Source organism: Aedes aegypti, chromosome 2, assembly GCF_002204515.2.
Source record: "Aedes aegypti strain LVP_AGWG chromosome 2, AaegL5.0 Primary Assembly, whole genome shotgun sequence".
Classification (NCBI taxonomy): domain Eukaryota; kingdom Metazoa; phylum Arthropoda; class Insecta; order Diptera; family Culicidae; genus Aedes; species Aedes aegypti.
In genome coordinates, this window is record NC_035108.1 from 132,543,686 (window position 1) to 132,570,962 (window position 27,277).

Genomic DNA, 27,277 nt, shown 5'->3' on the forward strand with positions numbered 1-27,277 from the left:
TTTGCATTTTTATCAACAATGAATTTATGGAAAATCCCGTCTGTATGCATAAGTGATAAGCAACGTATATTGGAGAAATTTTCATAATACGGTGCCACGTTGGTCCATGGTTCTGAATCACTTGCTGATGGCTGGGTATGTGATTTTCCGATCACGTAGTTGCGGAACCGTGGTTTGTTTTTTGCATCGAAGAAGCTGTAAATCTTCATTTTGTTCACTAAACAAGCGAATCACGGTTGGTTATTGTACAGCTTTATCGCTGCACAATTTATTGCGTTCTGATTTGCGAGCATGGTGCTGCCTTTGCTCTATACATACGTGAGTACGCTGAAGTTCCTGAATGTACACGTTCTGTGCACCTACTCCCATGCCCAAGGCCCGAGTGTCCAGTAAATGTGGAAAAATAGCAGATTGTGATGTGTTTACCTTTGCAAACTCAATTTGGATTCGATCCCCGTGTGGTTATTCATTAGTTGGATGAGAAGCGAATTGTTTTGCCGCAGTAATATTTTTTCTGTTTTCATTTATGTGAGTTTATTCGCTGTAATGAGTTATTGTGATAAGACATGACTCATGTCGACATAATCGTTCAAAGCACGCAAGACTGTTCGTATTTCTTCTTTGTTTTACTAGAGATAGTCCTATACAAATGTGAGACATTTGTGAGACACAGCAAGTGTAATCGACCATCATCGATTTCAGCCAAATTTTGGTCAGAAATTTATGCACTAGATATATGTAAAAAGTCAAATTTTTATGCCGACAATCCACTCTCCCCTCCACGGCACCTTTTGTTACATCCCATTCTTTACAACAGATTCTCAACAATGAAACACACTCTCATCAATGTATTGAGCATGAGCATAGATGATCGTAATAGTTGATTGACCAGAACAATCGAAGTTGCACAGAGGTTTTATGAATGGGCACCGTCTTCGTCCTTACGGTCATCGGGGAAGGGAAGGAATTAGATAGTTAGGCAACCATTGTTATACAAATCGAGTATACCTCTGCATCTTCACAGTTGTGAGTTGTCGGTAATGCTGTAAACATTCGTCACTTTGTGCGACGTTCGTTTCGCTGCCATGGTCAGCAGTCACAGCACGAACATTAGAATGAACGTCGACAATCACAAAAAAGTTTTAATTGAATTTCGTCTGAGATGATGACATTGGCATACATCATGAGTTTGGCATAGAATTCAGACGTCAGATCATAAACAACATGTTTTATTTGATCTTGCCTGTTATGTCGAATGTGACGCACCTAAAGTGAAAACAGAACTGAAACAAACAAAACCGTAATATTTCCTAGCAAAGCTATCGTGGTCAGTGGCATTCAATTGACATTTTTCTTTTGGACATTCGTTTGATCGCTCGTGTTGTGCATGTTTAAGGGAAGCGCTACCGAATATCAGCGAAAACGAGTCGACTACCGTGATTGCTTACAACACTGCCTTGGATACTTTTTTCTTTGTATCTATTATAATATAACAGTTACAACAATTTATGGAGTAGGGAGTTGTTGGTCACCTGTGATATGTAACTTCTATCTATCAACAATATTTGAAAAAAATCACAGCGTAACAAAAATGACATTTTGCGTGTCTCAAGAATCAAATTATGTGTCTTGAGTAGATTTTGGGTTGCCGAATCTGATGTCATTTTTAGAAATGTTCCAGCACGTCACAATTTTTAGCTACAGGTCGCTAAAGTTGTATAAAACACTAGATTTATTGATGTTTACATAAAATATAATTTATCGAACTTTTTGTAATGTAATCCACGAAGCATGCTATTTTGCACTTAAATTTTCTTTTTATAATTTGGTTGAAATTGCACGATAAAATTTAGATTAAACCGATTTTTTTTAACATACTTGCTATCTCCATTCAATATTCTTCGTTTCTCTTATATGGGAAAATACAAAAGTTTTTTCAACCATCAAAAAATAACTTTTCCGCATCGAAACTATTATAAACTTTGTTGATAGGTGTTGTTATACATATAAAGTTTGAATTCTGTGGCAATTTAAGCAAAAAAAAATTGCCTTACAAGCTGGGAAACTTGCAGTTGGCTGATTTAGTCAATTTTGGCGTTGAAAATGCCAATATCTCAAAAACTAGACGTGCGATGATATTTTTGAAAACGGCAATGGATTCAGCAACCCTTAATTGAGAGAACATCGGTATTTTGGTGCTTGAGACAAAAACGTGTCCCGCAGTGAAATATACATCTTTCATATTACTTTCAGCATACTCTCACACACTTACTCTTGACATACTTTATATTGTTTTTCTTCGACTGACTATCGATTCTTTTGACTTACTCTGATGTCAGTAGTGTTTTTCAATCTCAAAGTAAAATATTGTTTAATTTCTATTAATTTTCTTCCGACTTACTTGTAATGTAATCTTGATAAATTTCCTACTAAACTTGAGTCACATTCTGTACAACATGCACTTCGATTTCTTTTTGAAGCTCTCCTAACTCAGCGTTGGTACTTATTTGGTAAACTTAGTAAACGTACAACTTAAAGGAAAACGCATGCAGAAGACGACGGGGTTCTATTACCGATTCAGTTGAAAATATTTTGGTTGTAGAATATTTCAACCCATTCTGAGTGTAAGGTATAGTTTTGTCAAACAATTACCGCTTTGTCTCAAATTCCGTATATGACTCGTATTCCGAGCAGTGATGATTTCGAAGATAAGAATACTTATTTTTACAACTATCAAATGTACAGGACTTGAATCAAAGAAGAGTTAATCATCCTATTGAGAAATTAGAGTGGTTTTCTTGAAACATCGCTAATAAAAATCAAGTGATCGGAATATGAGTCATGTTAAGAATTTGAGATATAACGGTACAAATAAAGAGTGTATTCAAAAAAATTGCACACACATATTTTGTCAGAAAAATTTAACCGGATATAGGATTTTCTTAGAATTTTCAGGGGATGAAAAACCACTAATGGGTTATGGTTTAGAATATTTGTTTTATTCAATTTCTTCTCCCATCCCAAATGACAGCACTTTCCTTTTCACTCCATCCATAAAATTTTGTACAACAGATTTTCCCAGTGTTTTTATTGTGTTTGTCCAAATTTTCTTTAATTCCAGCTCTGTTTTAATGATTTTAGGTTGTTTGCGAAGTTTCGTCTCCATAATTGCCCAGAATTTCTGTTACGTCCTAATATAGGTGCATAGCTAGAATTTGCATCGGCAACCACGAATAGATGAATTCGTCATCACAATAACAGGTTCTCCAGCTTTGAAGCTTTAAACAACTTGAAAAAAAATTCGCCCAGTCACGTAATCAATTATCCTACCCATTATTTATTGTAATGCAAATGTCCGAAATACACATCAAGCGCCTAACGTACAAGCATTCTGTGAATATGCGAGTCGAAATCCTCTGTTTGCGACATCAGGTATTTCGTTATCATCCCACACTACGTAAACCACGAATGGTTTCACTTGACCTAGAATAGAATTGATTAGAACATTATAATATCAAGAAGTTTTTCAAGACTAATTACTTGTTACAGAGAACAGCCCAAGACCACAGAATCGGTCGGTAAACACTGCTCCCGCTGCATTGACATCGGTAACAACCGGACTCGGTATCACCACATAGTCCGTTGTGCAAATATCACCATTCTCACCGAAAACTCCCATTCCGATCAGGGTAGGGTCAAGAACTTCGGCATCGCCCGATACGGTGAAAGCGTAGGATCCATCTGTAGATGGCTATAATTCGATGAAACTAATAAGCTGGTTAGCACTAGCCAATTTTACAGCTTAACTTACCAAACTATATGTGATTGTGCACCGGTCAGGTGCAGCTCGAATGCAAATTCCATACCGCTGCCCGGCAATCTGTCTTGTTCCGGTGGCTCCCAGAGAATTGAGATTCGGATTTGCTCCGAATCCATAATTAAAGCTACTAATCACTCCACTTGGTTCCAAGTAGTACTGCAAGCAGCCTTCGGGAGCTCGAAACTCTGATGCACAAGAAATTTGAGATAACTGCAAGTTCCACATCCGGTCGACGAGGGATCCAGCCGTGGTACTCACCCTAATAGTAATTGGGTTCAGTTCGGAAAAGTTAATGTACACGTGTTGGCCTGTGTTTTCACCACAGATCGAAGGGACTTCTGAACTTCCACCAGTAATTGTCAATACATCTGTGAGGCAGTTTCCTTCGCCATTCGGTTGCGCTAGGTTCAGTGATCGAAAGTCGATTCTTAGCTGACAGACCGAAGAGCTGCATGGAGTTATGGTAAATGTACATGTTCCTCCACCATTGTATGAGCCAGGATATCCGGGGTTCGTGAAATAGGTGCTATTCAGGTTGGTCGACCCTCCACATGTTCTGCTAACTGTAAAACGGAACCATTAATTTCACTAATTGGTGTACCGCTTCATCCTTACTCACAAATACAACAGGTCGCTTGCGTTGTGAGAGTACTGCAACTGCCTCCGAAAATTCCCTGGTTATCCGCACATTCGCCTCGAATCAAACAAGTCCCTTTCAAACCATTGCTGGCCAGACAAGGAACATTTGCTATGCGACCAATTGTGTAGAAAGGAAACACTAACGAACAAAACCCATTCAGATTAAAAATCGTTTAACAAGAACAAACTGCTCCCAACTCACGCCTTCCTTGTCGGTGTCCTTCCGCTAGATCAAACTCCGTTTCATTTTGCAAGACGGCACTGTAGGTCGAGCCGAGTCGTAAGCTGCCGAAAAGCACGCACCAAATTAGCCAAAGCATAGCTGAGTAGCCCGTTCGCATTCGCCTCAGGTCACTTGAAACTTCCTCTTGAGATGGAGTACCGTTACTGCAGCGAATCCAATCGTATTGAACAACGTAGACAAACTACCGCTCCAGATAGTGAACGCAAAAAACAGGCACACAAGTGAATGAGAAGATTCGTTTTCGTTTCATAGGAGGAGCGCCTCCGGAGTCTGCAATGGAGAAAATCAGTTTAAACAAACATTGGATTGGGTTGTGCAGACGCTACGTAACGGTGCATTGATATAGGTACTTTTTTCTATATATTTTTTTATTAGTATCATTTCATACATAACATTCATTTCTTATATCTAGGTGTTCTGTGTTATTAGAAAACACTGTCATCCTAATTTGGTAAAACAAATTTAAGATTTAATTAACATTTTGTTAACAACATATTACATTTCATTTGCCGTAGCAGTTCAGATTTTTTACAGGTGAGTTAATTTCACCTGTTTATAAGAGAAAAAAAAACGTTTTAAATTTACTGAACCTAACTTAACCTTAACATATAACGCATTTATCGCGGCAATAGAAGATTGCAAGGATTTTTGCCTGAAATTATTAATGATTTTATTTGACATTTGTTCCAGTGTTTCAACATTGGATATTCTATGTAATTCATTGGTACTATACCAGGCAGGAAGCTTCAGAATAATTTTCAAAATTTTATTTTGAATTCTCTGCAAAGCTTTTTTTCTGGTATTACAACAACTATTCCATATTGGTACAGCATACAACATGGCTGGCCTGAAACTTTGTTTGAATATCAAAAGCTTGTTCTTCAGACAAAGTTTTGATTATCTATTAATAAGGGGATAGAGACATTTTAAATATTTGTTACATTTGGCTTGAATGCCCTCAATGTGATTTTTGAAAGTTAAATTTTTATCTAGCATGAGCCCTAGATATTTAACTTCATCTGACCAATTTATTGGAGCCCCTCTCATCGTGAAAACATGTCTACTTGAAGGTTTCAAATAAAGAGCTTTTGGTTTATGTGGGAATACTATTAGTTGAGTTTTGGAAGCAATAGGAGAAATCTTCCATTTTTGCAAGTATGAAGTAAAAATATCCAAACTTTTTTGCAATTGACTACAGATGACACGCAGACTTCGTCCTTTGGCGGAGAGCTGTGTCATCCGCAAACATGGATTTTTAACATCCCTGATGTACCATGACCCCACAGTTATGGATCAAATAGTGTGGAGTCCAGCCTGTAAAATTCAATAAAACGACATGAAAAACATAAAATTGTAATATAAAAGCACCAATAGAATCGTTTCAGATTGGAACTTCGGTTAGTAAACTGTTTTGAGTTAAATATTTACATAGGATTGCATAAAAATTGAAAATTGTATCGGTTTCTGAAAACCATATTATGGATCAATTATTATATTATGGATCAAATTGTGACATATTACGGATCAGTGCGCAAAATCAAGAGATTTTCAACTCAATGCATCTGTGTTGCATGATTTGACGAAAGTTAACAATGTGTCACATATTACTGCAAAAAATAGCAGTGTTAGAGCTGGAAACAAGGGTAAAATGCCTTTTTTATTGTGATACTGCATTGTAGTAACTGAGACATGAACTGTTTTCGCTCAACACCAAGTTATCCACCCATTTTTGTTTGCTAAAAAAGGAAATTTACAAACCTTTATTTTTTATTCTTAGTGCTTTTGACTGAAAATGTCGAATCCAATGCTTAAAATTGCAGAAATCTACATTCTTTGGAAGAGATCCATAACCGTGGTAAACAATAATTTCGTGGTCCATATTATGGATCACCAATTAGAAGTGCTAATATTCGGTATTTAAAATAAAAATTCAAGTAAAATGTTTTCCAAAGATGAATTCATACTAAATCGAAGCGAACGAGCATGTTTTATGCTATAACATTTGAATTTAACCACCTGTGGGAGCTTATGAATGCTGACGGCACTTCTTACAGAAAACGGCCATATAATGATAGCTGTGTGGTACCAACTAAACATTTGTCAAAAACACCGTTATTTAGCGGTTGAATGTTGTGTTCAACATTACAAATGGTAGAAGACAAATAGTAAAACATGGGAAAAATATGTTTTACGTCAACGTTTATGTTTTGAGCGAGTTATCCGCTGTTGAATGCCAAAGTGATCCGTCACTGTGGGTGATCCGTAACTGTGTGGGCATGGTAACTCAGGTAAGTCAGATGTGAAAATATTGTATAATTTTGGTTCCAAAATGCTGCCTCGAGGAACACCAGCTCTTACAGGAAGTCTTTCAGATCGGGAGTTCTGATAATCAACCTGAAGTGTGCGATTTGATAGATAACTTTGAATTATTCGAACAATGTATGTTGGAAAATTAAAGTTTTTTATAATAAATCTTCGAGCTGTTTAGTAGAATACCTATAAGTAGATGAAAAAACCGAATTTAGTACTATACCATTTAATTCCACTAGTTGTATCCTTTGAAGACGGCCTTACAGTTGAGGTCGAAATACGCGTATCTGTCAAAGGATACAAACTCTAGTGGAATTAAATGGTATAGTACTAAATTCGTTTTTATCATCTACTTAAAGTTTTTTAATTTTACGATCAAACCTTCATGCTAAACACTGTCGAATGCATTCCCAAGTAACACCAAATACATTTTTTGTGCAGCATGAACGGTATATTGTTATATCGAAGCTCTATTTGAGTATTATATAACATCTTGTGTTATATATGAGCTATAGTACAGTATTCGAAAAACATGTCATTCAAGATCATAAATTAGAAATAAATCAAACGGTCTACACACTTAAACAAAAATTACGGATTACGGTGAAATTTCACCGTAATCTCAACAGCTGAAGGTTCGGTAAAAAATCACCGAACAATCTGTAAAATCGTTGAACAAAATCATAAAGAAAAACAAAAAAATGGTTCGACCGGGAATCGAACTCCTGACCTACCGATCAGGAAGCAGGCTAGCTACCTCTAAGCCAGCTTTCACTGCTTGTTAGTGGTGGGCAAAAACTGAAACAAAAGGAAGCTCATGCCTGCCAGAGCGGCTGTTACACTATTTCGCAGAAGTTCGGTGAAAATAATGCTTTTACCGAACTGTTCGTTAGTATTTCACAGAGTAACAGTAAAATGGTTTGTTTCACGGATTTTTTCCGGTGAAATATTAGATATCACCGATTTTCTCCGGTAAAACAGTTAATTTCACGGATTTTGTCGGTAAAATAGTAGATTTCACAGGAAAATCTGTATTTTTATTGTTTACAGTTCAAATACGGTGATTTATTTCACAGGATACTGCGAATTATTTTAAGTGTGTAGGTATTATTATAGTAGCTTCATGAGCGTTAATATAACTTTTTTAAGATTGCGCTAAAAAAGTATTTTGAACTAGTTTTCAATAACATTCAAACACCATGAAGATGCATTAACATCAGGCAAGTTGTTCATATTGACCCGGGCCTTTCTAACCCACTCCCGTCGCTCAAAGTTTTGATCTTAATTTTTAAGGTGACAATAAGACAATTTTCAGCTGGTATAAACTTTACAAACCTATCAAAGTGGAGGCTATATAAGCACTTCGCACGACTTTTCCACACTTTTACAATCAGACATACGATGCCACAAAAATTTGATGAAAATTTAAAAAAAAGTTTTCTCCCGGTCTCGAACACGTGACCTTTGGATTCAGAAGTCAACACCTTTTCACTACACCACCAACTAATGCATAGTGGAGCCGAGATTGTTCACCAATATAAATGCAAGCATTCTTTACAGTAGCACATGCTCTGTTATTCTTTGAAGTGCATCGTCATCACAGCTGAGCTACAGCGATTGCATTCAATGCTATTCGAGATATTGACATATGATGTGTTACAACAGTATTATAATCCTATTGAAAAACATTTTGTGGTGAAATACGCTCATTGTAAGGTTTGATGATCACAAGTTGCCTCACAACGTTCAATCAAAAAAACATATGTTTCTGATGCGTATTGAATACGTTGATTATACAAGTATATGACTTCATTACCTTTCTTGAAAATGAGATGCTAAGTAAAACGTCAGTAGCGCATTATAAACACCTGTTTGAGCCAACTTGATGATTTGAGATTTATGCATGTTATTTCTACATCGTAAATACGATGTTCAAACAAACTATACAAGCGCTTCAGTTGCCACGTGGTACGTACGGCACAGTATATCAAGTCGTTTGGTTTATGCTGTCCGAATGTCAATTTGAGAAGTGAGCGCTATAAACACATTGTGATTATCCACAAGTAGTGTGTTATTCAGGGTAGTTCGATTGATATTAATGTGGATGTTACTTAGTAACATGATTTTCATAGAAAATTTGAATATTTAATCGATAAACATCCGAACATTTTTTGACGGCACTGCAGGCTTCGTGAGGAAGACGCCATATTGTGTTTCTGACATTGGGAATTGATCCGCTGAAAAATTCTATGATGGCACACATATTTTTAAGATAGTTTGTTTTGTTTTCCCATTTCATTGAGGCGCATGAATTTACAATTAATAAAATTGTGCATTTCAAATCAATCTGGAGCCGCACACAGTTTGAGTACACTATTGGGAATCAACAGAAGAAAAATTAATAATCACCATAAGCAATTCGTGAAGAGAAAAAAAAACATTCGCTTTCATTATTTTGATTTTGTTTTGAACTGATGCTATCAAAACAAAAATAGATGTAATATGTAAAACAATACATCTTCTTAGCTTCAATATAACAAGTAAGTATTAGTGATGCTATGTAATACATCTTTAACACAAAATTGTATGTTCTAATGATGTATTGGAAAACATCTTCTATGACATGAAAGATGTTTTATAAGCCGCCATTTTTTGCGCTGTTTCGGTGATATAAGTGTACAAAATAAAGTTATCCATATTCACCACAAAACATACCAATTTGTATGAATCAAGTATTTTATTCATTTATAAAACAAGTTGTGTTACTTGGATTTTCTATGTCTAGCAGAGTAAGACCAGTTGAATAGCCTTCAGATTTGTTGGAACAGATCAAATTTGTTACACGCAAAAGTTGACGAGTGGTCGAATGTCCATGGCGGAATCCGAACTGTTCATTGCCAAAAATTGAATTTTCGTTGATGTGGACCATCATTCTGATCAAAATAACCTTTTCAAAAAGTTTACTGATGGAGGAAAGCAAACTGGTTGGACGATAGCTAGAAGCTACTGCAGAATTTATGTCTGGTTTTAAAATTGGAACAACCTTAGCATTTTTCTATTTGCCAGGAAAATATGCTAATTGAAAACATTTGTTAAATATATCAACTAAAAATGATAAGCTACTTTCTGGAAGTTTCTTGATGAGGATGTAGAAAATTCCATCATCACCAGGAGCTTTCATAGTTTTGAATTTTTTAATAATAGTTCTCACTTCTTCCAAATCAGTCTCACAGGCATTTTCGAAAACGTTCTCTTGATTGAGAATATTTTCTAAGTCCTGAGTAACTTGATTTTCAATTAGACTAGTAAGTCCTAAATTAAAATTGTGCGCACTTTCAAACTGCATATCAAGTTTTTGAGATTTTTCAAAACTAGTTAGCAATAATTTGTTTTCCTCTTTCAATGCCGGTATTGGCTTCTGAGGTTTTTTTTAAATTTAAGATAATTTCTAAATGGCTTAGAGCCACGGTCCAATTGAGAAATCTTATTTTCAAAATTTTTGCTCCTTGATTGAGAAAAAGTTTCTTGATTTCTTTCGGCAAGTCTTGCCATATAATTTTCATAGCAGGATCACGAGTGCGTTGAAATTGCCTTCCCCTCACGTTTTTAAGACGGATCAAAATCATCGTCTATAATCACGGATTCAAATTTTACTTTACATTTTGGAATTGCAATGCTCCTGGCTTCAACAATGGAATTTGTTAAAGTTTCAAAAGCATTGTAAATATCAAGTTTTGTTTGTAAAGAAATGTTAACATCAAGATTAGAGTCAATAAATGTTTCATATATATTCCAGTCGGCTCGAAAATAATTGAGGGTGGAACTGATAGAATTGAGAATCGCTTCATGGAATATTTGAAATGTAACAGGGACATGATCAGAATCAAAATCAGCATGAGTTATTAATTGGCTACAAAGATGACTAGAGTCGGTTAAGACCAAATCAATCGTAGATGGATTTGTAGAAGAGGAAAAACATGTAGGGCTATCAAGATATTGAATTGAGAAATATCCTGAAGAGCACTCATCAAATAAAATCCTGCCGTTGGAATTACTATGAGAATTATTCCATGACCGATGTTTGGCATTAAAGTCACCAATGACAAACAAAATTTGACGAGGCAATTTTTGCAAGTCAGTTTGGAGCAAATTAACTTGCTGTCCAAATAGGCCAAACTGTGTTTCAACAGAAACACCTAAAACTTCAAAAACTTTAGTTTCAAACGACGAAAACAGTTGATGTTTTATACGCCTATGAATGATGATTGTAACTCCCCCACATGCCCCATCAAGTCGATCATTACAATAAAAGTTAGAATCTTTTTAAAGTTTGAATTATGAAGAATCATGCGTTTGACTCCAGAAACCATGATTTGTCGTCCTGTTATCACGACCTATCCAATTTATAAATTTCATGACTTGTTAATCATGATATGAGAATCAGATTTTTATCCGTGTACACAATAAGCTTTGTTTTATAATTATTCGCTAGCCGTCTTGTCCCATGATGCTACAACATTCACCATTTTGGATAGTATTTGAGAGCAAAACAAATAATTCAAAATGTCTATGCTTTTTAGATGATCAGAGAAATTATCCTCAAAATGCTGAATTGGTGACTTTGATAAATTTTGGATATATTTAAGATCTGTTCGTTTTACAAAGTGGAAACATTGTTTGTGCTATATCTTTTATTATTTATTAATGAATTCGCAATCGGTTTTTTGTGCATCTACTGTTCTACGATGTTGATTTTGTTGTATGGAAATATAAGATGTTGATGATGTTCCATAAAAATATAAGATCTATCAAAATACTTCTGGTTTGAAAAATAAATAGTTTTTTCAAAAACTTTTAAGAAAAGCTGTTCTTTAAAATCAAACATTATTTTTCTCATTACAAAAATCCCCATTTTGTAAATACATTTTATGTTGGTATCCTTTACTATTCTATTGAAGGTAGAACTCGCCAAAAAAATTCCACCAAACTCTGACTCTAGGTCACTCTAGTGATTTTTTCATTTATGGCCAAGTCAAGTAAAAAGCGTGTTCAAAATTGGTTACGATTACTAAATAAACTATATTTGTATAATAGCTAGCTAAATCGTGAGTTTTAATCGCAATTCAGACTATAAATTTTACTTTTCATGGTTGATTTATTGAAAAAGTTCATACTTTCGAAAACATGTACGCATATTTCCACCGAATTACAGCATTTTGTAAAAAAATACTCCAAATATTTCGAAAGGTAAGCTCAGAACAATAAATTATGAAAATAAAACATCAAAATATTCGATTTCATTGCAACAGTGTTGCCAATTTTGACGATTTTCATGGTGCTTCGAGAGGTCTCCTGAAAATTGCGTATTTTTCTCTATTGTGCTTCAAATACGACGGGGGTCTTTTTATTATCACATACCATACAATATTATTTGAACGTTGTACAGAAAACCGATTGCGATTTCATTGATAGATTAGAAAGACATATAATGCACTAGGTGTCCACTTCATAAAATGAATAATCCTCAGAGAACAAAATACTGAAGGTGGCACATTATATCCAAATTATGCAATGTTTAATTTTTATTAAGCGACATCCAATATTCCGTTATGTGGAAAATTGAAGAGTACAGCTTCCTAATATTTCAGTCGTAATGATTTTTGCACGAAAATAGAATTATTCAACAATAAGATTTCTAACTTTTCCAACTTATCTCATGCCTCGACACCTAAATAAGAAATTCACGTAAGGTATGAACAACCCCCTCGCAGAACGATAGAGCCATGTTCCAACTATGGTCGGCGCTTCTGTTGTAGATGCCCAACCGAAAATCGGAGTAAAAGGAAACTGTACGTGCTAATTGATTGGTTGCGAGTACTTGAATGTAAATGCGTGTAAGTACGTACATCTTTGCCTACACCGATCTGTGGTCGGAAGGAATGAGTGTTACAATTCCAATCATCGAAATGGGATTGATCATAGAAGATTTGTTGAGATTGGCATTGCACTGTATGGAGTTTACGTACAAATTTATTTCTGGATCGTTCGATAATTAGTCCGTAGATCTACAGAGTTGAATTCAGCACTCCATCTTTCATTACAGAGAAGACAAAGCCAGGTTTAGGCCACCGGTTGGTTTAGTTACACTCACCCCTATCGAAATATGGAGAATCATTCATCATAGGAAGGGTAACAACAAGTGCAAAAGTCGTGATGAATGTACGACGTTTTCAACCATGTGCACGGCAAATACTGGTGAAAGTGTTACATTTCTTTGTCAACGCCGCCTGATGAGCTATGTCAGTAGTCCACTTACTCAACCGTTGAACAAATATTCGTTGTAGCCGAGATTACAGGCGCTATGTTCTGAAAGCTGATGTCTTCGTACAAAAGCATGTCGACGTGACACAATCGTGCTGGAACTGATTCAAGATATTCTTTGGTAACTTGTGTATGAAGTTCAAATAAAATACTAATTTAGCATCTACCTCCATCAATCTAAGCCACTTAAAGAACTGAAGTTTATTAACTTTTATCTGAAAACTCGTTTGAGTACAGGCCTTCAGATCAACTGGCGTAACTAAAGATCTAAAGAGTTTTTAGAGTTAAGTCTTGTTTATTGTATTGATTTTTTCTGATTATGTTAAATTGTTTCATGATGGCATAAAAATCATTAAAAGGATGAATGAAACCAATGCATTGGTGGGTGTAGGAACTTTCCAATTATTGAAAATGATCATTATTGGCATAGATTATTAGTGTTCAATAGCACGCCTGAAAAGAAGAAGTAGATATGTTGAATATGAGCCAATCTCATGTTCACTTCCGTGTACAGCTTAATTCATTATCAATAAACTGCTGTATGAAACTAGTTAACACCTTTTTTATTATGGAAAGTTGAATTGGTAATCATGTTTACCTAAAAATTTCATCACATTTTGCTCTCAATAGTATCTTTGCTGTAGACACGAAAAATACCACATTCCTAATAAATAAGATGTTATAACAGCCATGTAAAATGATAAAACTTACAGTTTGTGACGTTTTCTAGCTGATATAATAAAAACTCGAAATTTGATAATTAAAAAAATAACTCGTCAAATGAATGTTGTAATCATCTTCACTGACTCCTGAGAACTATTGTTGATTGCGCATTCAAGCATTTGCTAATGGTCAATGTTCCCGGTCAGACATAACAAAATCAAAACAGGCGCAGCACTATCTGCAGAACCAGATAACCAATGAACGACGCCATTTATTGAAAAAAAAAGAAGAAATTTTTGAAAACTTGTGCAAAAAAGGCTGAAAAACATAGAAAAAATCAATAACGATTTTGTATTTCGAAGTATTCAAAAAGATGCTACCGTTAGAGGGATTAATAAAGATCAAGATTTAATATGTTTTTTGAATATTAACAAACAGTAGGTTATGACAGCACGAAAATGTTTTTGAACTGATTACGACACAGTTGTTTCATAAAAATGAGGAAATAAATCAAAGTTTTCATTAATTCTTTCTTTTTTTTCAATCAAAATTTAAACCACACTTTAGTCCATCCAGCTCGAAAATAGGAGATTACAGTTTTAATTCCATTTCAGGCTCCGATATAATAGAAGCATCCTCGTTGACGACAACAAAATAAAACTTTCATCCGCTTCTGCACCGAAAGCATGCGAACAGAATATAATTACTTTCACTATTTGTTGTGTAAACAAATAAATTTATTCCAATTGGAATGGTATGGGAGATGTACTGGACCAAAACCTACAAACCACCAAAATGCGATGAAGGTGCACGAGCGCGCCAGATACACAGCAAAAATTAAATTTATATCGGTCGACGTAACAGTTAGCTAACTTTTGTTTTCTGCTGTGCATTTTTTAATGTGTTGACGTTTCGGACGTTTCCTTGGATCAGACCTTCTTAAGGGCCTTTTAGCCATATATCAACAATCGGACGTAAGTGAATACGATTACATCCTTTTTACAATATCTTTAACTCAAAACGAAATCAGATTTCATATACAAAGTGAATCTCATTCGCTAAATCAGGGTTCAAATTCCGTTCAATATTTGTTTATGCGTTTTAAAGATGTAATTGTTACCTGATGACGGGATATCATAATTTATTTTCTGCTGTGTAGCCCGACTGCATCTGGAATGCTCACGGGACTGCCTAGTCGGTCGCGATGTCATTTAGGGTTGGAAACGAACCAACCAACCGACCGGCGAAAAAAAACGTCCCCGGTGTCTGCGGATGGTGGACGCGCCCAAAGTGAGCACTGCGAACAAACAGGAAATTAAGTCCAAACACGTATGAAAAAAAAACGGAAAAACAATGCAAAAATATGCAAATCTTTTTTTCGGACCAGGTGCTTTTTTATTCATTTCTGTGATTTTATGCTTTTTTTCATACTTTTACCGACTATCGTCTCTTGGTTGTCCCCATACAGCCGTTTGTGTCGTCATTCTGGTGTGCTTTTCCTTCCGGTTTGAAACTAAGCGGAAACTATTTGAATTATGTATGTTAGTTGCTCCATTTGTGTGGTTGTCGTTGTTGTTGTTGGGAGTGGTTAGTAGGAGGTGTACTTTGGCTGCTGAAGTGGGATTGAGTGCTCTTTAGATAAGTGGTCAGTGGCAGTAAAGTATTTACCCACTAGGGGCCACAGTGACTAACGAATGAGAAGGATCATGGTAATGTTAATGAAACCGATACCGGTGCCAGAATCCACCAGTTATCGGAAAAGCTTATCCTTAGCATTGCATTATGATTATCGGAATTTGTCTTTGATGATTTTTAATGTGTAATTATATGACAACTTACAAAACTTGAGACTGATGGACTGTTAGAAAACGGCTGAATGTATGATCACGGAGCCAATGAATAAAAATTTGTGTTTTCAACCGCTACTTAAACTTGCCCTCCTGAAGTTTTGTCCATGTGAGTTTTCGCTATTCCTGCCTTTTTCCATATACGACCTTTTAGTCCATTCCGCAGATAAGTGTCGCGACTTTGTTTTAGGTGCCACAAGCTGAGAAAATTTACCACAAGATTTAATTTAAAATCATTTGAATCGTACATTGACATGTCCATTGGCATTGATGGAATCACTGTGCAGATATTATATGGCTTGTGTTCAGACAGACCGAACTAGATGATATTTTTGCCTTGTAAAGATTAGCCAAGAACTCCGCCAATTCTGATTTTTCCGATGATATTTTGATACAGATGTGTCATCAAACAGATAAGTTCCCTAATTATAGCAAAACATGCAGATATTTTGTTATTCTGGCCACTTGTGGTACGTTATCCTGAAATCATTGAAAAAACACTTGGTTCAGTCTGTCGGAACACCGATCATATGTAGTTTGTTTTCAAACGTATTCAGTGAAGGACGTTGGGAATGCAGTCAACAAAAACAGATAGCAATGGACCAATGCACGAGTTCACTAATTTGACGTTTGGGCGGTGCCGAATTCATTCGTTGACATGGTCACATAAATAACACGGCACCGTTCAAACGTCAAATAATGAACTCGTGCATTGGTCCATAGTAACTAATAAGTGATCCTTTATATAAGAGATAAGCGGAAGTAAAATAGAATGATTTGACAACAGACCAGCAGTGCTGAGTTTGCTCGGCGTAGAGAATAATATTGTAACACGGACGTGACTTCCTCATTGCTAAAAACTGTATTTTGTTTCGTTATAGATCTTTGAGCTACATTTCCAAAAAAAGCAAAATATTTTATAAGTTTTGCTCTTTGCTAAAAAACTTTCACCAAAATAATTTCAAGCGAATTACATTACTCCTCAAGAAAAGTTCAAAACAAACATAACGCATGTTCGTTTAGCTCACACTTTGACAGTTTTCGCTGCTCGATTGGCTCACATTTTGACAGAAATGTTAGCTTCCACGTATCTCTCTTATAAAGGATCACTAGTAATTAATGTTTGCCTATCCAAGATTGTTGAGCTCAACAAGCTTTTGAATTCATATTTCTCGCGTAACAATTCAAAAGGGTCAATCCTCAGATTTTTGACTCTGAAAAAATTCGATTTGAATATTATTCATTACATTTTTAATTCCTGTTTCTCAGTATTCAAATCAATCAAAGTGATTTCGTGCTCGTTGAGTTACTACACGCTAATAATCTATTTTATTCTGAAAACTGACAAAAATGTGGAAAAAATGACGAGTTCAAATGCTTGGCCCATTTTCGATTTTCAACAAGGCATCGGCCTTTTTTATTGGCCAAATTGGATTTTATTAGCGTGCTTGGCCCAAGTCTAAGCCTTTTTGGTTTTCAATAAATGAGCAATAGAGAGTCATTGGCCTCTAACCATGCTAAGGTCAATGACAGTTTGCGAAATTTTCCGATTGTAGGCCCTCTTGATGGAGCGTGAACCGATCATTGGCCGTTTCGACCGGGGTCAATGAATGATTTGGAAAACAATTTCAAGAGCACAAATCTGGAGAACCAAACACCCGTTTGGAGAACCAAACATCCGTTCAAGCTGAAAACTTAATCGAATGGTCACTAGCTGAAGGTGACCAATCGATTAAGTTTTTAGCTTGAACGGATGTTTGGTTCTCCAGATTAGTGCTTTTGAAAATTTCAGCTTTGGCTTCGATTCATCTTCACCTTAAGGTGTCAGTACCAGCATGCATTAATAAAGATAGATAAATTTCGTTAATTGTGAAGCAATTGACTGTATTGATTGCTCCCTGCTATACTCAATCACTAACTCAGATTTGGCTCTAGAGTTCTTTAATTCTCATTTGCGTAATCTTTTTGAACGCTTTGTACCTCTCCGATATAGTCAAATGAAAAATAATTCACAATGGTTCAACAACAACATAGTGGCAATAGTGGAAAGAAATATTGCGTATTGTGTTTGGAAGTTATACAGAACTGTAGAAGACCATGCTCAATTGAAATCTAATTATGTTTCTCAGTCTGTTAGTCCAACGGTTTCTCAGAAAGCGATCTGGAATAAGCTTAGGAACTTGAAAGTTATAGCCGACCGTAATGATGACGTTTGTTTTAATAACTCGTGTGATGAAATCAATGAACACTTTTGTACTAATGATTCTTCTACAATACCAACGTTTCCTAGTAATGTAGATGGTTTCACATTTTCATTGACAAATAAACTTGAAACGGAAATTGCGATTAACTCTATCAAATCTGACGCTATTGGTTTGGACAACATACACTTGGCATATTCGAAACTCATTCTGCCTTTCGTTATTCAACAAATAACCTATGTTTTTAATTTAATTATACGTTCAGAAAATTTTCCTATTGCGTGGAAGGAAACCAAAATCATACCAATGAAAAAGAAGAAACGGAACAATGATCTAAAGACCAATTAGTATTCTTTGTGGGCTTTCCAAAGTTTTTGAGAAAATTTTGAAGAACCTAATACAAAATTTTCTTCATGATTACAATCTTTTAAGCCCCTTTCAATCCGGTTTTAGAGCTGAACATAGTACGACATCATCATTACTAAAGGTTCACGACGACATTCATAAGACTGTGGACAAAAAAGGTTTGGCGATATTGCTTTTAATTGATTTTTCTAAGGCTTTCTATCGTGTATCTCATTGCAAACTGTTAAAGAAATTATTGTCTGAATTTTACTTTTCCACTCAGACTCTGAAGTTGGTCAAATCGTACTTATGTAACCGGAAGCAAAGTGTTTATGTAAATGATAGTCGTGCACAACCTTCAGTTATTTTGTCTGGAGTTCCACAAGGCTCAGTCTTGGGTCCGTTACTATTTTGCATGTTTATCAATGATTTGCCAAGAATTTTGAAGTTCTGCAAGATTCATATGTTTGCATATGATGGGCAACTCTATATTTGCTCCAATAATTTTGATGTACATGATATGGCCAATTTGGTTAATAGCGACCTTTCTAGGCTTTTAAAGTGGTCAGAGAAAAATCTACTTCTCATAAATGATTCTAAAACAAAAGCTATGTTGATAACCCGAACTGCGCGACCAGCATTTATTTGGGTTCTGAACTCATTGGATTTTCGGATCGATTGAAAAAAATTTGGAGTTGTCTTTCAAAATAACCTTTAATGGGATGATCACATAAATGCTCAACATGTTTTTTTTTTTCTTTTTTTTTTTTTTCAAGGCACTTTGTGCTCGTGGCACTACTGTGCCGGACTCAGTTGATCTTGTAGCTTCTTTACCGATACAGATCTATTTTCAACTTATCTATATTTACATCTAGTTTCACTCTCTCCTACTCTTTTACTCTCACACCGAGCAGGTAGGAGAGAGCTCTGCTGTTAGTGAGGCTAGCTGCCTGCGAAGAGGGTCAGTTTGTCTCAGTCACCATCTGATACTGACAGAGAATGGATGTGCTCCCCAAAGCATAGTCCTCCGTGAGGCGTCTTCTGATGGCTGGACGGGTTTTTTGTGGAGGGGCTGGGAATCGAACCCATGACCTTCCGCTTATGAAGCGAAAGCGTAACCTCAAGGCTACAGACCCCCCTAAATGCTCAATATGGTAATATGCTGGTTAGGGAAAGGAGAGCGATCATAAAAAATGATTATTTGAAGTTACTAACCTTATTGAAGAGCGGTGGTTTCTTAACTGAAAGCATTCCATAATGTGTTTTTCACAAATTATCAGTTTTTGAATGCAAACACGTAGTTATTGCTGTGATTTGTGCTGTAAAATACCACGCACTACCGAATCACTTCTTCTTCACGCACCGAGATATTGTTTGCTGGCTTTTCGGTGCCCGTTCTAAAACTCACTTTTAATCGTATTTCTTTTCACCGTAGCAATTCAAAAATCTAATGCGATACTTGAAACACTTTGATTATTCACGCACGATGCTCCTGGGAGCAATGAATCACTTATATTAGTCAATTTGTGCTCGAAAACAGCACCGGAACGCGAATTCACTGCGCCAACATTGTTTATAGAGGTCCCCAAGCAAACTGCCACGAACACCAACGCACAATCAATCTTACACAAGTCGATTTCCTCAGAATGAAAACGTATCGACGTTTGTTTGACGTCATTGAACTTTCGATCAACGGCAGGCCAACAAGGAAGTGGTTGTTTTGCAGCAATTCTGTTTATATTTGGATTCTCACAGCAAACAAAAGCAATGTTGTGACAGTTCTCACAGCAAACAAAGAAAATGTTGTCAACATTGTACTACTACGCAGGCAACTGGATTGGTCTATGATTCGGATGCGCCGCTCTCACTATTTGGAAGTGATGCCAGTTTTTATGTTTACAATTAGAATGGTTTGGATTTTCATACATTTGCTACAACCACGTATTTTACAATTTCATAATACTCAAAAGGTGTACAATGTCACAAGTGTTGCAAAACATTTTTATGCGTGAGAAAAACAATGTACGACGCAATTTAACAGCAAAAATGAATATTAAATGTTATACAGTACAATTGACTGTAGAATTCAAATGCATACTGATGGCAACTTTCTCCGTCCGTGAGAAGCGAGAGAAGAGAGGAGAAAACTGCCAAAAATAGTAAACAACACACGCATGGTGTGAAAAATGCTTATAATTTTGGTCAAAAAACATGTTTTCACTGCCAAATGAAATAAATTGTGATTTTGAGTTTTTATGAAATTGTTGATGAATTCATATCGACAATAATACCTTTGTATGAAACGTGTGCAAGTAACACTACCTACATAATTTTGTTGGTGGAGGTATACATGAAACATGATGATTTATTTTTGGCCGACGCACATAACATTGTGCTCCGCCTTGTTGGGTGGCTCGAGAGGGTGCTTTAGCGGGTGGCTCGAGTGGAGGCAACATTATGTTTACGTGCTCAATGAACCTTCACCTTAAATGGTAATTTTACTCCGAAGTGTTTCGCGTTCGTTCGTTGTCCTACTCACGGTTGGACATTTATACATAATAAAACTAGCTTATAACAGTATATAGTTCATAAAATACCCAAATGAAATAAATTTGTGAAAATTTATGGTAAACTGGTCTAGAAATAAACTGCTCATTTAATACCATTTTTGGAGAAACTCAATGAGCGTGCCTGGCAATCATAAAACCGTCTCAACTATTCTTCCTTTCATGTTCCGAATGGGCCGTTTTTCAAAAGCTTCACTTAGCTTACCTTTTGTCCGTTTTAAGAAAAGCTCCCGCATTCTGTACGTACGAAAACACCAACAAGCCAAAATTCACGACTGAAACTATTAAGTCCTTAGCTTTGTTTCAACCCCACTGAACTGTCAAGGGCGTTAAATTTGCGAGACTTTTAGAAAGCGTGAGTTTGTGGGGGCAAGAGGTCATGCATAAATTACGTCACGCTCCAAGGGGGGAGAGGTCAAGCCAAGCGTGACAAGCCTTACAAAATTTTCAGAGCACTCATACAAAAAACGTGACAAAGGGGGAGGGGGTCGAAAAAGTCGAAATTTAGCGTGACATAATTTGTGTACCATCCCCAAACAGTACATCAAAAAGTTTTCAAATTCGATGGCGCCTCAACCGGAGCCTCAAAAACAACAAGAAAGCGGCAAACGACTATTTTCTCCTATACATGTTTAATGGCAGAAGCCTAATCTGCACGAGACTGTAAGTAGTCCCATCACAAAACGGCTCTAATAAACTCATCTAGCAGCAGAGGAAATGGAAAATGTTCACGTTTTCATTAATTTTCTGAAACAAGGCGACCGGCAATGTTTAACCAATTTCGCTTGTTGGTTTGTTTTTTCGTCGCCTCGTCATCTCCGGCTTTTACCGTCGCACTGCTAGGCTTCATTTAATTTGGGGTCTTTTTCGGTAACAACGATCCTTTCCTTCTGCTAGTGCTTGAATAGGGTGAGAACACACAAATGTTCCGGCCAGGCAAGTGTACAACTTTTAAATTCATGCTTTTCATTACCTTATCCTTTTATCGCTAACTTTCCTATTTATAACTTTTCGTTGTTCACTTTCAGTTTAATCAGTGGAATGAGGATATATTCTTCCCGAAGATGAAACAATCACTCTTTGGAACACCCTGTTCCGGCTGAAACCACGCTGACGAAAGCGTATTCCGCGGAACGTATGTAAAACGATAGCATAAATTTGCATCAAGAACTTCTTTTTAATGAGATGATTAAAAGTTAACAGTACACTCCAACATTGCTGGGGTCGGAAAATTTTGCGGTGAGCGTAACCGAGTGTAATTGCAGGAAAACCTTCACTGTAACCACGCAGCCATGCGTTTAAATTTCTAATAATTCTGATTCCGAGTTATTATATTCAATTCATTTATCTTTGAGCGGTTCCATTTGAATTCGAATGTCGGTTTATTTTTGTATTTTTTGATTTGGCTGAAATTTGGCACATGCTTTCTTTATACCCAAAAATGCCTATTTGCATCATCGGTTCGCCATTTTTACCCTAGCGTTACTTTTGAGAAGGGCCTAAGAAAAAAATCCTTCACAATTTTCAAAAAATTAAAACTTAGATACTATTTGTCTGATCGGTTTTGTGTCTTCCGCAAAATTTTAGGTTATTGTTGGAACTATCTGGAAAAAAAATATACACAGTAAAAAAACAATTTGTAATTATTTTTTTTATTTGGAAAATAAAGCTTAAAAATCCATTTTCACAAAAATTGTTTTCTTGATTTTTTTTATTTTTTTATATTTTAAAGTAGACAAAAAATGGAGTCTTTTGCACAGTGGGTCAAGATGGAGAAATCATGGACAAAAAAGTTATGATTTTTTGAAAAAAGGTGAATTTTTGAAAATGGTCATAATAAACTTTTTAAATATTTTTCAACTCGATTTTATGAAAGTACGCAAAATTTACAACAAAAAAGGTTTACGGAAAAATCATGCTAACTTTTACCGTTTTAATGATACAGCGATTTTAATACAAAATTATGATATAATTTTCAATTTTCGGTCATTATAATATAACTTAGAAACGGTTTGTCCGATCAGTTTGGAGTCTTCCGCAAAGTTTTAGGTTATTGTTGGGACTATCTGGGAAAAAATATACACTGTAAAAAAATGTTGTAATTTTTGATATATCGAAAATAAAGCTTAAAAATCAATTTTCTCTAAAATCGTATTTATGATTTTTTTTTATATGTTGAAGTAGACAAAAAATGAAGTCTTTTGCACAGTGGGTCAAGATGGAGAAATCATGGACAAAAAAGTTATGATTTTTTTAAAAATAGGTGAATTTGTTGGAAATGGTCATAATAAACTTTTCAAATGTTTCGGTAGCAATTAGCAAAATTTTCTCATATACCTTTTTTGTTGAAAATTTTGCGTACTTTCATAAAATCGGGTCGAAAAGCATTCAAAAAGTTTATTTAGACCATATTGAAAAATCACCCTTTTTTAAAAAATCATAACTTTTTTGTCCATGATTTCTCCATCTTGACCCACGGCGCAAAAGACTTCACTTGTTGTCTACTTTAATATATAAAAAAAATAAAAAAAAATCATAAATACAATTTTTGAGAAAATTGATTTTTAAGTTTTATTTTCGATGTATGAAAAATTACAACATTTTTTTTACAGTGTATATTTTTTCCAGATAGTCCCAACAATAACCTAAAACTTTGCGGAAGACTCCAAACTGATCGGACAAACCGTTTCTAAGTTATATTATAATGACCGAAAATTGAAAATTATATCATAATTTTGTATTAAAATCGCTGTATCTTTAAAACGGTAAAAGTTAGCATGATTTTTCCGCAAACCTTTTTTGTTGTAAATTTTGCGTACTTTCATAAAATCGAGTTTAAAAATATTTAAAAAGTTTATTATGACCATTTTCAAAAATTCACCTTTTTTCAAAAAATCATAACTTTTTTGTCCATGATTTCTCCATCTTGACCCACTGTGCAAAAGGCTTCATTTTTTGTCTACTTTAACATATAAAAAAATCAAAAAAATCAAATAAACGATTTTGAAGAAAATTGATTTTTAAGCTTTATCTTCGATATATAAAAAATTACAACATTTTTTTTACAGTGTATATTTGTTTCCAGATAGTCCCAACAATAACATAAAACTTTGCGGAAGACACAAAACTGATCGAACAAACCGTTTCTAAGTTATAATTTTTTGAAAATTTTTAAGGATTTTATTCTTAGGCCCTTCTCAAAAGTAAGGCTAGAGTCAAAATGGCGAGCCGATGATGCAAAAAGGCATTTTTGGGCATAAAGAAAGCATGTGCAAATTTTCATCCAAATCAAAAACTATAAAAATGAAATTTGAGAAAAAAGTCGTCATTTGCTGTGGAACCGCTCTTTAAAACTGAAAATAATATATCATGCACTGTTAAAAATAATGAAGATTACACGTCATGTAAACTTCATTCATGCAATGTAAACATGACGTTATGTAAATTTAAGTCTGAAATCATGTAAAAATGTGTTATATGTCATGTAACCACTCAGGATTCTGCTGGATTACATGACATATAATTGAAGTTTACATGACATGTCATGTAAATATCCATGATACTCAACGCTCCAATTATGTGCATTATATGTCTCAGAAATTTACACGTTTCGTTCGAACTGTGTGTCAATTGGGTCCTAAAGCCCTGTCTCAATTTTAGTGCCAAACGCTTAAGTGTAGGCCTAAAACACATGTTTACTCAATTTTCTAATGTTTTCCGTTAATTTAAGCCCAAAAACATTTTTATTAGATTTTGTCACATCCTTTGGCTTATACTCAAATTTTGGGTGTATTTTGTTTTCCGTGTCCCTTACGAAATGTCAGATAGGAACAACCCCAGTGGTCGAACTAAAACCCCTGTGGTGTTTTTGTCGACTGAGCGAACGTCAAACATGATCAAAAGTGTCAAGGTTCATTTATGGACCAAATTTTAAAATTAAATTTTAAACATGATATAGCCATTATTTGAGCGGGAAAAATTGCTAAAGTAATTACAGTAACATGCTTTTTCGTGTTATTAAATAAAAACAAGATTTCATTACAAATTTTAGGACCCAATTGAAAACAGTAGAACCCTGCCATTCAACTAACTAGATAATTCAATTCGAATCAGTTACGTTCGCCTCCAAAAATACTTGAAGCGACAAATTATACTTTAACATCGTCTTGAAGTTTTCGTCGCTGGAAAAGTTTCTACCGAATGAAATATTCATACGCTGAGTTTTATTGCGATGTCTTTTTTGCGATTCCTCAAATGATATTATCGTTCCTTTCACAGAAATGCGACAAAGGAAAGTGAAACAAAAGACAGAAAAAAAGGTTTTCCACAATTTACGCCAAAAATTGTTGACTATTTTATTCCAAATTCTGTCCAATATTTCAACATTGGTTATTCTATGTAATCCACTTTTTCTATTCCAAGAAAGAAGCTTCAGAACCATTTTCAAAATTTTATTTTGAATCCTCTGTAGAACCTTCTCTGGTATTACAACAGCTAGTCCATATTGGAAAAAATACAACATAGCGGCCTGAAAGTTAAAACGAAGATCAATTAATGAGTGGATGAGCACATTTTATATATTTGTTTCATTCAGCTCGAATGTCCTCATGTGAGTTTTGAATCTTTATTTGTATCTTGCATTATTCCATATAATTAAATTGCAACTCTAAGGCCCGATAATTCCGATAACGAAAATTGCTTGGACTGAGTTGCTCTTGAAGTAATCCAGTACTTTTCACAAAGCAAAAATTAAAGGTTAATAGAAAATTTGTAAAACATACCCTAAAGATAAATTAAAATTTGAACATTTATTTATTTGATTATGTAGAATCCTTTGTAGCAATTACGTTATCCAATTTAAGACCCCACAAACATGTTTGGCATTTATAAAACCAAGCTATCGGAAATCAAAGTCAAAAGAAAAGCATACAGCTTCATAAATATTCAATCTCGTCCTCAATTTTCTCAGATTCGATGATCATCTTGTCGTTCTAAGAAACCGGTCCGGAGGTTAGAGTATCGGTGACATCCAGAAATCAATGGTACACTCGGCAATGTCTTTTTCCTTAGTCAACAAGTTTGTATCCTGTCTGTATCCAGCCACAAGTGAGCTGTCTGTAATGGAATGTTACGAGCAAAAAATAGACCATAGAGAATGCGAGTGAACATTCTCCTTTGCCACTACCGGCTGGCTTGCAGAGAGCAGATTTTCACATTTTCCTATGGGTACACCTATAGATACGGTTTTGCGATACAAAGCAGCACCCGAGATCGAACGTCGAGTTGAAATATAGCTTTTCTTTTGTAACCTTGAATCGTTAATGGGACTTTTGAAATTGGATGTAAATTTGGTATGTTTGGTTCCCATGCTAAGATCAAAAGGTATTGATAGTTGCATTTTAATCAAAGTAGATTTTAATGCAATATATTAAAACAAAACTATAAATAAAATTTGAAGTACTATTTCGTGAAATGATAAATAAATGATATTTCCTTTTCCGTATAACAAACCACATTTGAACGTCTGTTCACATTTTAGGCTTTTCTCGTTGTTTCATTCTGCGAACGTTCAAGTTTGTGGCCATTAAACATTAAAAATTATCATAACATAAACATGAGCGAGCCAGTACGGTGTCCTGTTCGGTGTTCTGTCCGGCAAACCAAAAGGCCGCTCTAGTACCGTAAAATAGCTAGAAAGTGGAAATGACTAAAGCACAAGATTTAAAGACCACAAAAAAACATCATTTATCCTCCTTCAGTGCGATGTGACCGTTTTGTAGCTATCAAGCCGAAAAATTCAAGACTAATTAGTTTAAAGCCCTGAGTTTTTAATTTGCCAACTCCCAAAACTGAACTGAAAAGTATTCTTTTTCAAAACCATTATAAACAGTGCTGAATAGTAGCACTTTTCAGCACTGTTTTTAGACAATAACAAGATTTCGTTGACAATTTTAGGACCATATTGACAAAGGAAGCACTCAGTTAAATAGCTAATGAAAGTGCTATGGTAGCTGTCAAACAAACTCTTTCTCCGTTTAGATATAATGCTACGATTAAGAATACAAATGGTTTGAAATTAGAATTACTGATATCGCTCCACAAATAACTTTCTTTATGACACATAAGAAAGATACCAACATTACGGAATACGACAACGAACGGATGGACAAAACCCGGCCATAGGAATGCGGTGTGACACGCTGCACAAGCATTTCGTGAGCGAATACAGATTAAAATATAACCTAGAGCTGAGATTTCCAAACCACCCTCTCTGCAAGTGACTGATCCCCGCACTACTGTTGGACTGTTCACTCCAGCAA

The 27,277-nt window shown here is 35.3% G+C and overlaps 1 protein-coding gene across 1 annotated transcript; it reads right to left on the reverse strand.

Moving 5' to 3' along the window:
* Positions 1-3,309: 3,309 nt before the first annotated feature.
* Positions 3,310-4,966, reverse strand: LOC5566830. The gene is made up of 5 exons (XM_001651180.2): positions 4,662-4,966; positions 4,440-4,598; positions 3,812-4,383; positions 3,541-3,751; positions 3,310-3,483 (listed from the first exon to the last, which is right to left on the reverse strand). The coding sequence occupies exons 1-5, from the start codon at positions 4,798-4,800 to the stop codon at positions 3,368-3,370; spliced, it is 1,197 nt and encodes a 398-aa protein (XP_001651230.2). The 5' UTR covers positions 4,801-4,966; the 3' UTR covers positions 3,310-3,367.
* Between the last annotated feature and the right edge of the window lie 22,311 nt (positions 4,967-27,277).

Bases quoted from the DNA above. Each gene is read 5' to 3' on its own strand.
- LOC5566830 (XM_001651180.2), bottom strand. From the start codon at position 4,800: ATGCGAACGGGCTACTCAGCTATGCTTTGGCTAATTTGGTGCGTGCTT. The intron at 4,599-4,661 runs GTGAGTTGGGAG...TTTGTTCGTTAG, and splicing joins AGGACACCGACAAGGAAGGC to TGTTTCCTTTCTACACAATT. The intron at 4,384-4,439 runs GTGAGTAAGGAT...TCCGTTTTACAG, and splicing joins GCAAGCGACCTGTTGTATTT to TTAGCAGAACATGTGGAGGG.